The 15,817-nt window shown below is 42.9% G+C and overlaps 1 protein-coding gene across 1 annotated transcript in view; it reads right to left on the reverse strand.

Moving 5' to 3' along the window:
- DNMBP (dynamin binding protein) overlaps positions 1-15,817 on the reverse strand; it is a 121,361-nt gene that overhangs the window by 30,602 nt on the left and 74,942 nt on the right. Inside the window, 1 exon segment of the mRNA XM_050805705.1 lies at positions 141-334. Within this exon segment, the coding sequence (XP_050661662.1) occupies positions 141-334 (194 nt within the window).

A 15,817-nucleotide genomic window follows, 5' to 3' on the forward strand; every position in this document is an offset into this window, starting at 1 on the left:
TTGATTAAGAACAGCAGCACTCACAGTCACAGTTTCTATTTCAAATCAAATAAATCTGTGGTGAAACCTCCTATCTCCTAATGCTTCTGGCCTGGAGGACCATACTCAAGGTCAAACTAACTCTGTCTCCCAGTTCCCACCTGTGCCTGCTGCAGGGGTACCATGATCCTCTCAATGCACATTTCCAGATCCCGAATGTAGTCTCTTTCTGTCTGAAGAAGTTCTTCTACGACCTTGGCTCTCTTCTCTAGCATCCTCTGCTCTGGATTTTCGGTGGACACAGACCCAGAAGGGGCCACCAGTGATGAAGACTGGGAGGAGAGAAGCGTCATTTCTAGAAGGGAAAAGAGAACTGGTTAGCAGCTCTGGGTGTAAAAGCAGGACCGTTCCACAGTTTGAGGCAAAGAGAACCCATTCCTTGAGAACCAAAGGTCTCACTATTGTCAACCTTCAGGAAATCAGATCGCACGTGTCAGTTGTAAACAGGGACAGCTGAAGTGCTTAGAAAGCCATCACTGCAGGGAGAACTCCAACCTGTGCAATACCATTTTGAGAATGTGTCCTAAAAAGAAGTAGCTAGCCCACTGAGTGAACAAAGCATGTCTACAAGCTCCTTGCAAAAGAGGTTTAGAGGGGTCTGACCTTATAAAGACTTGCTTTCACTTAATCAGATATAAAACATGGTCCATGATCAAAGCACCAGAAATAACAAGCTGGAAGTTCAAAATACAGATGTAGCACATTAAACAGAATATTATGGGGAGCACAAAACAATGCCAACTAAGGGTAAAATAAAAAATAACAAATTATCCATCTGAGAACTGGATAATTATAGGACCTATCATTTTCCAGTCACTGTAATGGTAGGTTAACATTAGCATACAATGAAATAGGTTAAAAAAAAAAAAGGTTTAGATTTTCCCTATGAAAACCTTAACCGAAACTCACAAGCAGGTTTTGTTACCTCAAATGTCCTAGTAGATACAAACTTACTATAAACATGAAGCTTATCAATGGTATTTTCAAGTACAAGAATCTCTAAGAACTAAACTGCATTATTCTAAAAATAAAAACAAATATGTATTCTGTCATTAGCTTTTACAATTATCTATTACTTAGATACATAGGATGAGGGTTATTTATAAACATGGAACAGCCATCTGTTCATCTGAAATGAGCATTAAACACGGTAATAAGCAACAGAAAAGAACAACAGTGAAACAATCAGTCTCTGCTTAGTCTCTATCAAATTCCTCATGATCCAATTAAACAACTACAAATTTGGTATGTAAATATACTAGTAAGTCTCAGTACAATTACAGGAATATTTTAACCCAGATTTAAGAAGCAAAAACACAAGTGTTCAAACTACTTATGGAAAGTCGGCCTTCACAGCAGATTTTATTCTCCAAAAAATTTTCCACACCGCTTTCTCTCAAAAGTCAGGAATTCTGGGACAGGTGCAGTGGCTCTCGCCCATGATCCCAGCACTGTGGGAGGCCAAGGCTGCGGATCTCTTGAGGTCAAGAGTTCGAGACCAGACTGGCCAACACGGCAAGCTCCCGTCTCTACTAAAAATACAAAAATGCTAAGCATAGTGGCACACACCTGTGATCCTAGCTACTCAGGAGTCTGAGGCATGAGAATCCCTTGAACCCAGGAGGCAGAGGTTGCAGTGACACGAGATAGTGCCATTGCACTCCAGACTGGGTGACAGAGAGAGACCCTGTCTCAAAAAAAAAAAAAAAAAGTGAGTAATTGCAGTGTTTTAGAATACAACCCAAATTCTGGTTTCTAGATGCCATTCTCCACTAAAAGGAGGCAGGGTTCTTTGGAGAAATGGCTAATTCCAGGGCTGGGGCAGAGAAGGTATAGCTGAGCCTGAAATGTGGAAGAAAGTGAAGAAGTACTCAACAACATGGTGGGCACAGGTCAAAGGGCACAGAAGCCAGCTTGAAGGGGCTCCCACTGGCCAATCTGGCACAATTTGAGTATAAATGAAAAAGCACAACAATGGATTATTTCACTGAATAAAATAATCTGTAAGTTCATATTGATAATAGATAAAAGTACATAAATAAAGGGGGGAGAAGAGAAAGCCCTTTCTTATGGTAGAATGTCAGCTGATAAATAAGAGAAGAAATAATGGAGTCAGAAAAATCACCATTTTAGGCCAAGTATGGTGGCTCATGCCTATAATCCCAGCACTTTGGGAGGCCGAGGCTGGTGGATCACTTGAGCTTGGAGTTCAAGACCAGCCTGGCAACATGGTGAAACCTCATCTCCACAAAAAATATAAAAATTAGCAGGGCATGGACTGGCACACACCTACAGTCCCAGCTACTCAGGAGACTGAGGTGGGAGGATGGCTTGAGCCTGGGTGGCAGAGGTTGCAGTAAGCTGAGATTGTGCCACTGCACTCCAGTTTGGGTTTTTTTTTAAAAAAAAAAAAAAAAAAAAAAAAAAAAAAAGTCTGGGCAGGTGCTGTGGCTCATGCTTGTAATCCCAGCACTTTGGGAGGCTGAGGCGGACGGATCACCTGAGGTCAGAAGTTCAAGACCAGCCTGACCAACATGGTGAAACCCCATCTCTACTAAAAATACAAAAATTTGTATTTTCAGCTACTCAGGAGGCTGAGGTAGAGGTTGCAGTGAGCCAAGATTGCGCCATTGCACTCCAGCCTGGGAGACAGACAGAGCAAGACTGTCTCAAAAAAAATCCATGTTCATACAAAATACACACTGAAGCTTATTAAGGGGCACGATATATGCAATGCACTCTTAGTTCATTAAAAAAAAAAACTGCATGTGGAGAGTGGGGATTGAGAGAGAATGAGATAAAAACAGCAAAATGTTAAATATTGGTGAATTTGTATAAAATGTATACAGGAGTTTCATTGTACGATTGCAATTTTCCATACATTTGATATTATTCAAAATAAAATTTAAAAAGACAGAAAAAGCTCTTTCTGGAACTTTTTGGTAGCATGAATGGCAAAACTTGAAGCATAACCCTCATTTCATCAGTGTTCAATTATGATTCTAAATTCACTGTGTTATATGTAAAATTTATTTTCAATAGCCTTGTTTTAAATTTTCTTTGTGATCTCAAAGCAACAGACTCTCAATCCCAAATTTGGTCTCATTAGTGCCAAGTTGAGAATAGAAACTCATTTTAAATACAAGACTAAAAAGATCTGGAGAAGGAGAACATTTACTGAATTCCTATCACATGCCAGGTACTTTACAGATTATATCCCTGAACTCATTTTATACCCACATCAGAATTTTTAAGTAGATATTATTACTCCCATTTAATAGGTAAGAAAATCCAGGTTTGGAGAGGCTGACAAATTTGTCTGAGGTTATATAGTGAGTAAATGGCAGTTGTGGATTTAGAACCTAAATATATTTAAATCCAAATCCTGTGTACTTAATCCTGCACCATTTGGTTTCCCAGGCCTGGAATCTCAATGAGAAAAGGTCAGGGGCTTATTTGCTGCAAATCTTAAAAACTCCCTGGAAACCACTGTGTACTCTCCTGAGAATCAAAATTCTACTAATTATAGTAGTTGAAAGCACAAAGTACCAGCAAGCACTTACTCATCAATCAGAAGCCAGCCAGCCTATGGATTAGATTTTTATTTCCTTAAAATGGAGAAAAACAATAACAGCTCTTTTTAACTACCAGCATGCCTTCCCCTCCCCCCCGGAAAATGGGGTTTATAAACTCTTGAGCAGCCTTTAAAACCCCAAACATTTTTAAAACCCCAAACTACAAACCCCTATGGGATGTTTTCACTAAATTGCAGTTTCCTGGACACCACCCCTGGGATTCAGATTCAGAAAATCTGGGTGGGACTGGGATATCCGCAATTTTAATAAAACCCTAGGTGTTTCTTTCCCTCCTCTTTCTCTTCCTCTCTCTTTAAAGGAGGGGGCTGTTGCCCAGGCTGGTTTCAAACTCCTGGGGCTCTCAAGCAATCCTCCCACTTCAGCCTCCCAAGAAGCTGGGACTACAGGCATGTTGTCACTGCTCCTGGCAACCCGAGGTATTTCTGAAGATACAGGTGACCTTCAGGTGCCACAAACATTTATTAACACTCAAAGAGAGTTTTCAAAGATTAAGTCAAATTTGAAAGTCTGGCTTGAAATGACTGTTAAGTATAAAAACTTTTTCCTGGTCGGGCGCGGTGGCTCACACCTGTAATCCCAGCACTTTGGGAGGCCGAGGCGGGCAGATCACGAGGTCAGGAGATCAAGACCATCCTGGTTAACATGGTGAAACCCCATCTCTACTAGATATACAAAAAATTAGCCGGGCGTGGTGGTGGGTGCCTATAGTCCCAGCTATTCGAGAGGCTGAGGCAGGAGAATGGCGTGAACCCGGGAGGTGGACCTTGCACTGAGCCGAGATCGTGCCACTGCACTCCAGCCTGGGCGACAGAGCGAGACTCTGTCTCAAAAAATAAAATACGATAAAAAATAAAAACTTTTTCCTTTATGCCACATATATTCTAATAAAAATATCTGCTCTAAAATTTTAGTATCGGGGCCACGCGTGGTGGCACATGCCTGTAATCCTAGCGCTTTGGGTGTCTGAGATGGGAGGATTGCTGGAGCCCAGGAGTTTGAGACCAGCCTGGGCAATATAGTGAGACATTCATCTCTAAAAAAATAAAATTTTTAGTATCTCGGACAACAAAGCGGGAGAAGGCGGCCTTCACCCTCAGCCAGCTGTGGTGGAAAAAGAAGCTTTGAATCTTGCACTTCCCCACTATGTAGCTGGGGAGCCCTGGAAATGTCCACTTTTATCTCTTGGCCTCAATTTCCCAATCTATAAAACGAGGATACTACTACTTGCTTTGCACAGTAGTTGAGGGAGTTAAACAAGGTAATAACCCAACAAACTTCGGTCCTTTTCCCACAATGGGCCCGAATATGCCATCTGCACCTGACAGATGGTAAATGCACTTGGCAAAATGTACCAAGCAGACAAGTGCCCTGTGCAGACTCTAAAATTCCACTTTTCTATGAGAACAATAAAATGTGCAGATGAGCTCTTTCTTCCTAGGATAGCCCTGCACATGTTAAAGGAGCTGGGGCTGTTGCACAAATTTACTTCCTGTGATAAAACAATTAGTTGTGGGGTTCCTTCAGTAGTTGTGGCTTACCTCCCATCCCAAGTCCTGATTCCATTCCTTCTCAAGACACCCCCAACCCTTTCCAGTTAGTACATTATCACCAGGCTCACTTCCTGAAGTTCTATGGAAGGGAGTCATTAGCCCACAGCTTTCCACAACTCCATTACACACACTTCAGAGTTAAAGAATAGAGCCATGCACCCTTCCCTTGCCTCAGAAAGCTGGCTCTTTCTCTAATGGGGAAAATTTTGAGCTCCCGGCCAGATCCCAGGTGCCCTTGAGTGGGGACGAAGAGGCTGCCTGTTCCACTTCCTTCTGTGCTGGCTCCCACACCCCAGGACCTACCTGCAGTGCCCAGAGTTGGCTGTGTGTGGAACTGGGCCTCAGGGGAAGCAGGCAGGGTAGAATCTTCCCAGAGCTCTGGAATGCTCCACAACCCCCTAAAATCCTTTGAATAGGGTCGGCATTTCCCCCAGGCTTCCCACATTTACATATGAATCGCGCAAGTCACCCGGGCTATCACAGCAGGGCTCGTCCTAAAGGATGGAGCTGGAACCCTAAGCGTACTGGACTGAGAAGTGCACCAGCAGGCCCAGCAGTACCTGGGATCAACACCTTCCTTTCTATTTGGTGTCCTTTCCTAGTCCTAAAACCCTCGAAATTCCACCTCGGGAGTTTGAATCTAAGATTATTATCTCTTCCTTTTCTACCCCATGCTAAACCTTTTTGTTGTTGCTTTGGGTGGGAAATGGGGAATGCCCTTTTGAGGGAAGAATTCCAAAGGCCCAGCCATCTCTTGTGATGAGAGGCAAAACTGTAAAGCTGGCAGCAGTTGCCTGTTTAGTCTGCCCCTGGGCCTCTTTCTGCAGTCTTTCACCCAGAGCTTAACCAAGGGACCCCAAACATCCCCCCCGTCAATGAACCCTAAAGCTCTCACAGAGCAGATTTCAGCTGGGTGGTCCCAGGACAGCAGGAACAGGGATGGCAGGAGTGATTCACAGGAATGTCCCGCTCACATCTTCCAAACATTTACACTTAAATGAGCCAGGGGAGAAGAAAGGTGCACAACAATATGCCACAATTTTTTAAGAAAATGCACGATTTTATAAGAAAATGGAGAACAGGGAAAAGAGATGAAAGAAAGGAAAATCTGCAAAAACCCATATATATTTCTATATAAACATATAGGCTGGGTGCGGTGGCTCACGTGAGGCCTGTAATCCCAGCAACTTGGGAGGCCGGTTCTGAGGTCAGGAGTGATCAGCCTGGTCAACATGGTGAAACCCCATCTCTACTAATAGTACAAAAAAATTAGCCTGGTGTGGTGGCACATGCTTGTAACCCCAGCTACTTGGGAGGCTGAGGCAGGAAAATCGCTTGAACCCAGGAGGTAGAGGCTGCAGTGAGCCGAGATCATGCCATTGCACCCCAGCCTGGGCAACAAGTGTGAAACTCTGTCTCAAAAAAAAAAAATATATATATATACACACACACACACACACATATATACATATATACATATACATATACACATATACACATATATACACACACACACACATATAAAAAATATGTAAGTGTACAGAGAAAGGTCTGGAAGGAAAAGACACCAAATTCATCCCAGAGTTTGTCTCAGGGAAGGACCTAGGATTTGGGGTAGAAGTTGAGATCAATGGGGACTTGAGCTTAACTGATACTTTTCAACCTCACAGGCACAAAATAATTTAAAAAAAAAAAGGTCATACTGGCTGAGCACAGTGGCTCATGACTGTAATTCCAGCATTCTGGGAGACAGAGGCGGGAGGACCACTTGAAACCAGGAGTTCAAGACCATCCTGGACAACACAGTGAGACCCTCAGTCTCTACAAAACAAACAAAATTAGCTGGGTGTGGTAGCACGTGCCCGTAGTCCCAGCTACTCCAAAGGCTGAAGTGGGAGGATCACCTGACCCTGGGAGGCTGATCCTCCCAGGTTGCAGTGAGCTGTGATAGCTCCATTGCACACCAGCCTGGACAACAGAGTGAGACCCTGTGTCAAAAAGAAAAGAGAACAAATATTTATATGGCACTACATGTGTCATGCACTGTTCTAGGTATTTTACAAATATTAATTTAGCTTCATAACACCCTATTGTCCCTATTTTACTGATGAGGAAGGGAGAAAAGTTAAGTAACTGCCCCGGTAAGTAGAAGAGCTGAGATCCGAACCTACCTTGGCTCTAGAGTCTGTGCTCTTGACCAACAGCTATTCTGTCTCCAGTTTTTTCCCAGGCAGGCAAACCATATGCATTCTAACCTGGAATTCCGCCTTTGAGTTTTGGTAGCCATCTGGTAGCTAATAACAAAGTGGTGCAATTCTAGAGCACAATTTAACCTCATATTTAGAGCCACAGTTTGCCCACAATAAGACCGTGAACAATGATACATTTAAGCATATTTGCACATATTAATACGATTGCATTTATAAAATGCTACCCAATATAACATAAATTATAAATCCCTTAGACAGGCTGGGCGCAGTGGCTCATGCCTGTAATCCTAGCACTTTGGGAAGCCAAGGCAGGCAGATCGCCTGAGGTGAGGAGTTCGAGACCAGCCTGGCCAACATGGTGAAACTGTCTCTACCAAAACTACAAAAATTAGTTGGGCATGGTGGCATGTGCTTGTAATCCCAGCTACCCAGGAGGCTGAGGCAGGAGAATCACTGGAACCTGGGACGTGGAGGCTGCGCCTCCGGCCTGGGCAACAGAGTGAGACTCTGTCTCAAAAAATAAAAAAAAAAAAATAAGTAAATCCCTCAGACAGAATCTAATCTAGTTGTGTCATATACAGCAAATATGCAACAGTATTCCAGGTAATTTATGGCAGAAATTGTGTGAAATGAAGGGAAAGGCCAATTTTATCAAGTCCTTTCATTTTAAAAGTTAAAATCTAGGGCAAAGAGGGATAGGGGAGTAAATTAAAACTTTAATACTTTTTCTACTTTAAAAAAAAAAAAAAATCAAACCTCAATACTTTATCTACTTTGAAAAAAAAAAAAATCAAACCTTATAGCCGAGGAGCCCATTTTTAGGAATTTATTCTACTAAATAATTGGACAAGGGCACAAATATGTTCATACAGGGATGGTTGATGTTTTAAAAAGTTTAGAAGCAACCTAAACAGAAAGAACTAAAATTTCCTCAAAAGGGTCTGGGTAGAGAGCAGTGGAGCATGCCTATAGTCCCAGCTACTCAGGAGGCTGAGGCAGAATTGCTTAAATCCAGGAGGCGGAGGCTGCAGTGAACGAGAGCACACCACTGGACTCCAGCCTTGGTGACAGAGTGCCTCTGTCTCAAAAAAAAAAACCAAAAAAGCAAAAGGGCCCAGGAAAATAAACTATGGCATGTCCATATAATAAAATACTCTTATAAGGCCGGGCACAGTGGCTCACACCTGTAATTCCAGAACTTTGGGAGGCCAAGGCAGTGGATCACCCGAGGTCAGGAGTTCAAGACCAGCCTGGCTAACATGGTGAAAACTTGTCTCTACTAAAAATACAAAAATTAGTTGGTTGTGGTGGCATGCACCTATAATCCCAGCTACTCCGGAGGCTGAGACAGGAGAATCACTTGAACCTGGCAGATGGAGGTTGCACTGAGCTGAGATTGTGTCAATGTACTCCAGCCTGGGCTACATCTAACGTGAATTGCTGAAAAAAGTTTATGAAAGAACTATAGTTTTGTTAAAAAGGGAAAAATATTTCAAATGCACGTATTTGGAAAAAGTGTTAGAGGTGACAGAAACTGATTTTTTCCTTTCTTTTCACTTATTCCCATTTCTAGTATTTCTATGATGAATATATAATATTGCTATGACAAAGAATAATAAAGTAGAAAAAAGAACATTTGCTGCAAAACGAGAATGTTCTAACAGTCAGCCCCCAATTACCGTTAGTCCATTTCAAACATTCTTCACCTTTTAATAATCGGAGGTTTCTTTCCTATCAATCCCTTTAAATGGATGAAGAAAATAGGGGCCGGGTGCGGTGGCTCACGCCTGCAATCCCAGCACTTTGGCAGGCCAAGGCGGGTGGATCACGAGGTTAGGAGTTCAAGACCAGCCTGGCCAACATGGTGAAATGCTGTCTCTAAAAAAAAAATACAAAAATTAGCTGGTGCAGTGGTGCCCACCTATAGTGTAGTCCCAACTACTCAGGAGGCTGAGGCAGGAGAATCCCTTGAACCCAGGAAGCGGAGGTTGCAGTGAGCCAAGATCACGCCACTGCACTCCAGCCTGGGCGACAGAGTAAGACTCCATCTCAAAAAAAAAAAAAAAAAAAAAAGAAAGTAAAAAAAGAAAAGAAAACATTGTTGAAGTAATATGCAAAAAAGAAAGCAAAAACACAACTGCCTGCCTAGCAATGCATCTAGAGCAGTCTTTCTGCTGCAAACCCTGAGAGGAGGCAATTTGTCTGTACGCGTGCTCACCTCCTCCCCAGCCCTGCCTGGAGGAATCACAAACCCTGGTTTTCCGTGTAACCACAACACTCCAGCCAGCCCACCCAACCCCCACTGCTTTTCCTCCAGCACCTACTTTACTATTTGGAGAAATTTTATCCTGCTCTGTGTAAAACTTCCAGAGCTGCAGGGCTCACAGCAGACTTCCGGGATCACCAAACTTCAGAGGTAAATCTATTACAGTTAGGTCCTAAATCTCAACAGCAAGAGGAAAAACGTTCCTGGTGGCTTTTGCTCTGTAATGCCAGTCTATTTTGGCAAGTAGCCTGAGGTAAAGTCCCTGCTGGGAGAAATTCCACCTTGGAGACCTAGCTAAAAGCCTCCCTTTCCGCCTTTCATCTCCAGGTCCCAATCTAGGCAAACAGGATAACAAATGAGGATCAAGTGCCCAAATTACTGGAGTCTGCAACTTCTTACGCGGCAGGATAGTGAGTTTAATACTAGGAGTAACTCAAACACCATTTCTGAACGCTCACCAAATACACTAAATCCTAGCGAGGTATGCTGATGAGCCTAAAACTGTGGGGTTATTATTTTTTAATATTTAGGCAGCATAAGTAAAATAACAGGGCAAAGATAATTTTTGTAAAATAATTAAAGATAAGTTGTCACTGTTTGATAAGCAAATTTTTATGATGTCAGTCAAAAAATCTTTACATGAAAAGCTGTTTTCTACACACACACACACACACACACACACACACACACACACACACACTGATGTTCTATTTTACCAAGACTCCTGAGGCAAGATAATACTGCTCACATTTTACGAATGAGGAAACAGGCAAAGAGGAATAAAATGACTTGTTTAAGACCAAACAGTTCATAAAGCAGCATATTCAAAACCGGCCTCCCAAGCCAGTGCTCTCCATTAAACGTGAAGGCGTGTTCTGGATTTTGTGTGTTATCCATAAAAGCATGGCCGTTTCCTGCATTATATTTCCATTAACACTACAGTGATGGTTCAAAATTTGTTCAACTACATAACCCTCTGGCTATTTTTCTATCCCACTCTATAAAATCGCTTTCTTCAGTTTATATTAATTAGGCGGTTTACTTTTATTCCTTCCACTTGCTCTCATAACATTTTATATATCGTTTACAACTATCCCACCTTCCCCCCAAAAAATCAATTGATCTAAATTATAATCGTTTAAAGTTTTAATTATAGGCTGGGTGCTGTGACTCACGCCTGTAATCCCAGCACTCTGGGAGGCCAAGGCAGGCAGATCACCTGAGGTAAGGAGTTTGAGACCAGCCTGGCCAACATGGTAAAACCCCATCTCTACTAAAAACACAAGAATTAGCAGGGTGTGGTGGCGCACACCACCAGCTACTCGGGAGGCTAAGGCAGGAGAATTGCTTGAACCCGGGAGGCGGAGGCTACAGTGAGCCAAGATGGTGCCACGGAACTACGAGGGAGGGAGTAGTTGGACGACAGAGGGAGACTCCATCTGGGAGCTGGGGCAAGGATATGGAAAGCTGAAATGTCCTCTAAGCATTCTGTAGTTTCAGTCAAGTCGTTTCATCTGTTGGAACTTCAGGACTAGCAAAACAAGTGGAGTTAAACTAGATGGTTTTTAAAGTTAGTTCCATCTGAGTGAATGAATCTAGTCTAACAGGCAAGATATAAATTCATGAAACAAAAGAATAAGACAAAATAGAATAAACTTAAGTAGTTAGTGCTTAGGTTTTATTTATTTAAAAGGGTGAACCTAATCTCTCAAAATAAGGATTACTGTATTTCTTTTTTTTTTTTTTTTTTGAGATGGAGTTTTACTCTTGTTGCCCAGGCTGGAGTGCAATGGTGCGATCTCGCCTCACCGCAACCTCCGCCTCCTGGGTTCAAGGAAGTGATAGGCGGGTGGGGCAACTTGTAAAGGGGAAGGGAGGTGGGCAGATAAAACACAAAGAAATGGCCATTTATGAGGACATACTATGTTCCAGATATGTGATTGTTTTATTTTTCTATCTCATTATGAAACAGGTATTATCTTCACTTTACAAATTGAGAATCCGAAGCTCCAAAAGGTTAACTAATTTTTGTCAAGTTAAGGCCATTTAGTAAATGGAGCTGAGATTTGAACTCGAGGCAGGCCGACTCTGATGCTTGTTCCTTTGTGTAATTACACAGTGTTCCCTTGTAATATTCAGGAAGGGTGATGGCGTGAGAGAGCTAACAAAAATGTTAGAATGCTGAAAGATTTCTAGTAAAGACAGAATTTGTTACAGGTCAAGGAGGATACTAGGGGTACAAAAAGCGATGAACTAATTATGAATATACTTTCAAAAGTTAAGTCCTTAAAGATACAGAGAGCTGTAGAAATGGAAATGACACTGGGTGGAACCGAGCTGGTTTCAGAGAGATCAGAGGGCACATTACAACACTGCAGAGAGAAGGGTTTGACTCCTGTGAAGTCCAACAGAATAAACACACTTTGATTGCAGTTGGGAGGCTTAATACAATAAGGAACTAAAGATAGGAAACAAAGTTCACGGAAGGAACAGATGTGGGGGGAGGGAAGGGGAACAATACAAAAACCAGTATCAAGAAGGAATTTAGAAGTTACCAATCCCTATCATTTCAGAGAGAAAATGCACCTAGGAAAAAATGACTAGCTGCTAAAAAGCTCAGCCTCCCAACTAAAGCTGGGTTTCGTTTCATTTTTGTCTTTATAGGTGCAGGTTAAGAGCCTGTTAGGTCCAAAATGGTGCCCTGGAAATTCAAGTTAAGTCAAGCCCATGTTGGAGGACCACCAGGTAAACCACTAGCTGTTCCAGGACCACAGCAGGCTTATCTTTTCAGTCTGTGGTGCCTCCCAGTACAAATCTAACCAGCCAGCCCATTCTGAAGGAGACCTAGACGAGAAACTTTCCACTTAGCAGGAGGGTATGAGATGGATTTTCCAGATCATTCACATTCTCTGACTAACCTTTATCCTCTGGTCACAGCCGGGACCCCAAAATTGGCCAGAACCAGAAAGGCTGTTTGGCATGAAGACAACATACAGCATACACACACACAAAAAGTTTAACAGGGAGTCCAGTAATTATAAAAATAACACAGTAGAAATAAAGTTCACTTGGCCGGGCGCGGTGGCTCACGCCTGTAATCCCAGCACTTTGGGAGGCCGAGACGGGCAGATCACGAGGTCAGGAGATCGAGACCATCCTGGCTAACACGGTGAAACCCCGTCTCTACTAAAAAATACAAAAAACTAGCCAGGCGAGGTGGCGGGCGCCTGTAGTCCCAGCTACTCGGGAGGCTGAGGCAGGAGAAAAAGGCGGAGCTTGCAGTGAGCTGAGATCCGGCCACCGCACTCCAGCCTGGGTGACAGAGCGAGATTTCGTCTCAAAAAAAAAAAAAAAAATAAATAAAGTTCACTTATGAGAACTGAAGAAGAAAAGACATAATGGCAAGAAAGAAATAATCTCTACATGATAAAAGACTCCTAATATTCTCATTTCACAGATAATGTAGTTAAGGCTCAGTGAGATGAAGTGATTTGAAAGCTAGAAATAATCTTCTGGATTCTACAAGAGTGTTAGTACTCATCATTAAGATTCCTGAATGTCAAGGAGTGAACAATCGATAAAACAAGTCAGGGCTACTCTGGGCACACTGCCTATGGGGTAACCCTGCTCTGAAAGGAGCAGTAAAAAAATATTAAAACTAAAATTAAGGCCTGGCAATGGTGGCTAACACTTGTAATCCCAGCACTTTGGGAAGCAGAGGTGGGTGGTTCGCTTGAGCCCAGGAGTTCAAGACCAGCCTGGGCAACATGGTGAAACCCTGCCCCTACAAAAAAAATTAAAAATTAGCTGGGCATGGTGGCATGTGCCCATAGTCCCAGCTACTCAGGAGGCTGAAGCAGGAGGATCTCTTGAGCCCAGGAGGTTGAGGCTGCAGTGAGCCATGACCATGCCACTGTTCTCCAGCCTGGGGGACAGAATGAGATCTTGTTTCAAAAAAATAAATAAATAAAAATAAAGTCAAGTCTTCTTTTCCATTAATGTCCAAAGAAGTGCAGAGACTGAGAGAAAAAAAAAAAAAAACATGCCAGGAAAATGAATTTTAGCTTGACACCCTGATAATAAACTTGCTGCCCCCACAAGATAAACAAAAACATGAAAGTAAGAAAGGAAAGACACTTGAGATTAGAGACAACTGAAAAAAACAAGAAGAGTAAATAAAAGCTCCCATGAGAGCGCTGTCCGAATGTTGCATATTTTTAGCACTGTATATACTCTTGCTCTGTACAACACCTTCCAAAGTAAATCTCTAAGGTGGTTCTCACTCAAGGTGCACTTGATAAGAAGTTCAGGGCCCGGGTTCCTTAAGAACACAAGTGCTCCTAGTACCTGGTATAACCACCCTTTAAATCTATTTTTATGCTTTATCCTAAGAAGGCTGGCTGAGTTCATACCTTGGGTTTTCTTCCTGTTTTGCACGAACTCTGAGCACCTGAGGGTGCTGGGTGCTGTGCGGCGGAGGCAACTATTCCTTCTCCAAGTCTCTAGGCCATTTAATTTTCTCTCTTCCTCTAAATGCCAGATATTCTTCTCTAATGAGGAGCTCTGAGGAATCCCCAAATGACGTTCTCCTTGGTCTCCCGTGGTACACTGAGTCTGCAGACCATCCAGAAGGATCCCGCTGCCCCCACGTGCCTTTGTTCTTGATATGTCAATGCCATTATACTCCAAATTCTCCACTTGATGGAGAGAATCTGTTCCTCTGGAATTACGGGATTTATATGCACAGTTTGCAAATAAAGCATCATAGCCTTCATTTTCTGTATCGAAATTACCCTGATCCATGACATGAGTCTTAGCTTTGGGATACATGTTGTCATTTTGATAAACATTCGTGTCCCCTTCATGGTATTTGATAAATTCTTTATCTTTCTTGACCCCATTCACATCTGAAAAGCTCACAGGCTGCCCATTAGGATAACTCCCAGGAACATGATATAAATTGCTGTGTTCTCTATTATAAAAATTAGTTTCCTGACAATCCTCAAGATTATGATTAACATTCCTATGGTCTATATACCACAACTGAGGTCGACCTAAATTCGCTGAAGAATCATCCAAACCCCTATGATCAGTCAATTGTTCAGCTTTTTTAGAGTCCTCAGGATTATAATTCAGATTCTTACAGTCTGGGTAGCCATTTTCCCCATATCCACCAGCTTTTGAGGTCACATCTGGGCTTCTCGTGGGCGAATTATCCTTCGTCCCAGGGCTGGGACTCTCATAATCTACATTTTCTGGACTCCTATAACCATCATGACCTCCGTGGTACACACAGCCCTTTCCACTTTCATGTGCTTCCCCACAGTCCACATAGCTTGGTTCACTCTGCTCAAAATCCCAATATCCACAATCCCTTTTTCTGTAGGGCCGATGCTGCCCTTTGGCCCAGTACCTGGGATCTAAGTCATTTTCTCTGTAGAGTCCATCCGGCACCGTAAGGTTCCTTTTCCGTACACTCCCGTAGTCTTCATACTCCCAGGTGGAGTCCCAGTGCCTTTTTTCCTCCACTTCACTTTCTTTTCTAGCCTTGTGGGTTTCACACATATTCTATGTGCTTAAAGAAAAAGGTTTTACTTTTCTTTTCCATGGGCCTGGTCTAGGCTGTGGACAGGTGCAGTCTAGCCTTAGGCTGGATCTGTCCTGCTTAAAATGTCTCCCAAGCATTCCAGACACTCTTCTTGTCGCTCTGGTCAGAGCACAGAGAGATGTGGAGTTATTTCAACCTCAGGATCCAATCAGTGAGCTACTCTATCTTTCTCCAGAGGCCAGCAGATAATGAGTAACTAGTATGCATGTGATTGGAGTTGCCAGCTTTGTTTGGTGTTTCCCTCAAGCTGGTCAAACTGGCTTGGCTGCTTTACTTGCTGAAGATAGAGGCATTCTGCTGCTCTAAAGGTTTTGCAGGAAAAGTCGTATGAAAGAGAAACAGCCCCCACTTTAGAAGTCCAGGTCAGGTCACATATCAGTCTCCCCCGCCTCTTTAATCCTTTAGTAAGCCACCAGGGGTATAAACAAATGCTTTCCTTCCCATGCAGCTCAAGCTGGACCTCCATTCCCCATCCTCCAAGTCCACCTTTCTAATCTATGAACATTCAAAACCTTTCAGGACTTCACCCCTTAACTTAGAGGCAGGAC

The sequence above is a fragment of the Macaca thibetana genome, chromosome 9 (assembly GCF_024542745.1).
Source record: "Macaca thibetana thibetana isolate TM-01 chromosome 9, ASM2454274v1, whole genome shotgun sequence".
Taxonomy (NCBI): domain Eukaryota; kingdom Metazoa; phylum Chordata; class Mammalia; order Primates; family Cercopithecidae; genus Macaca; species Macaca thibetana.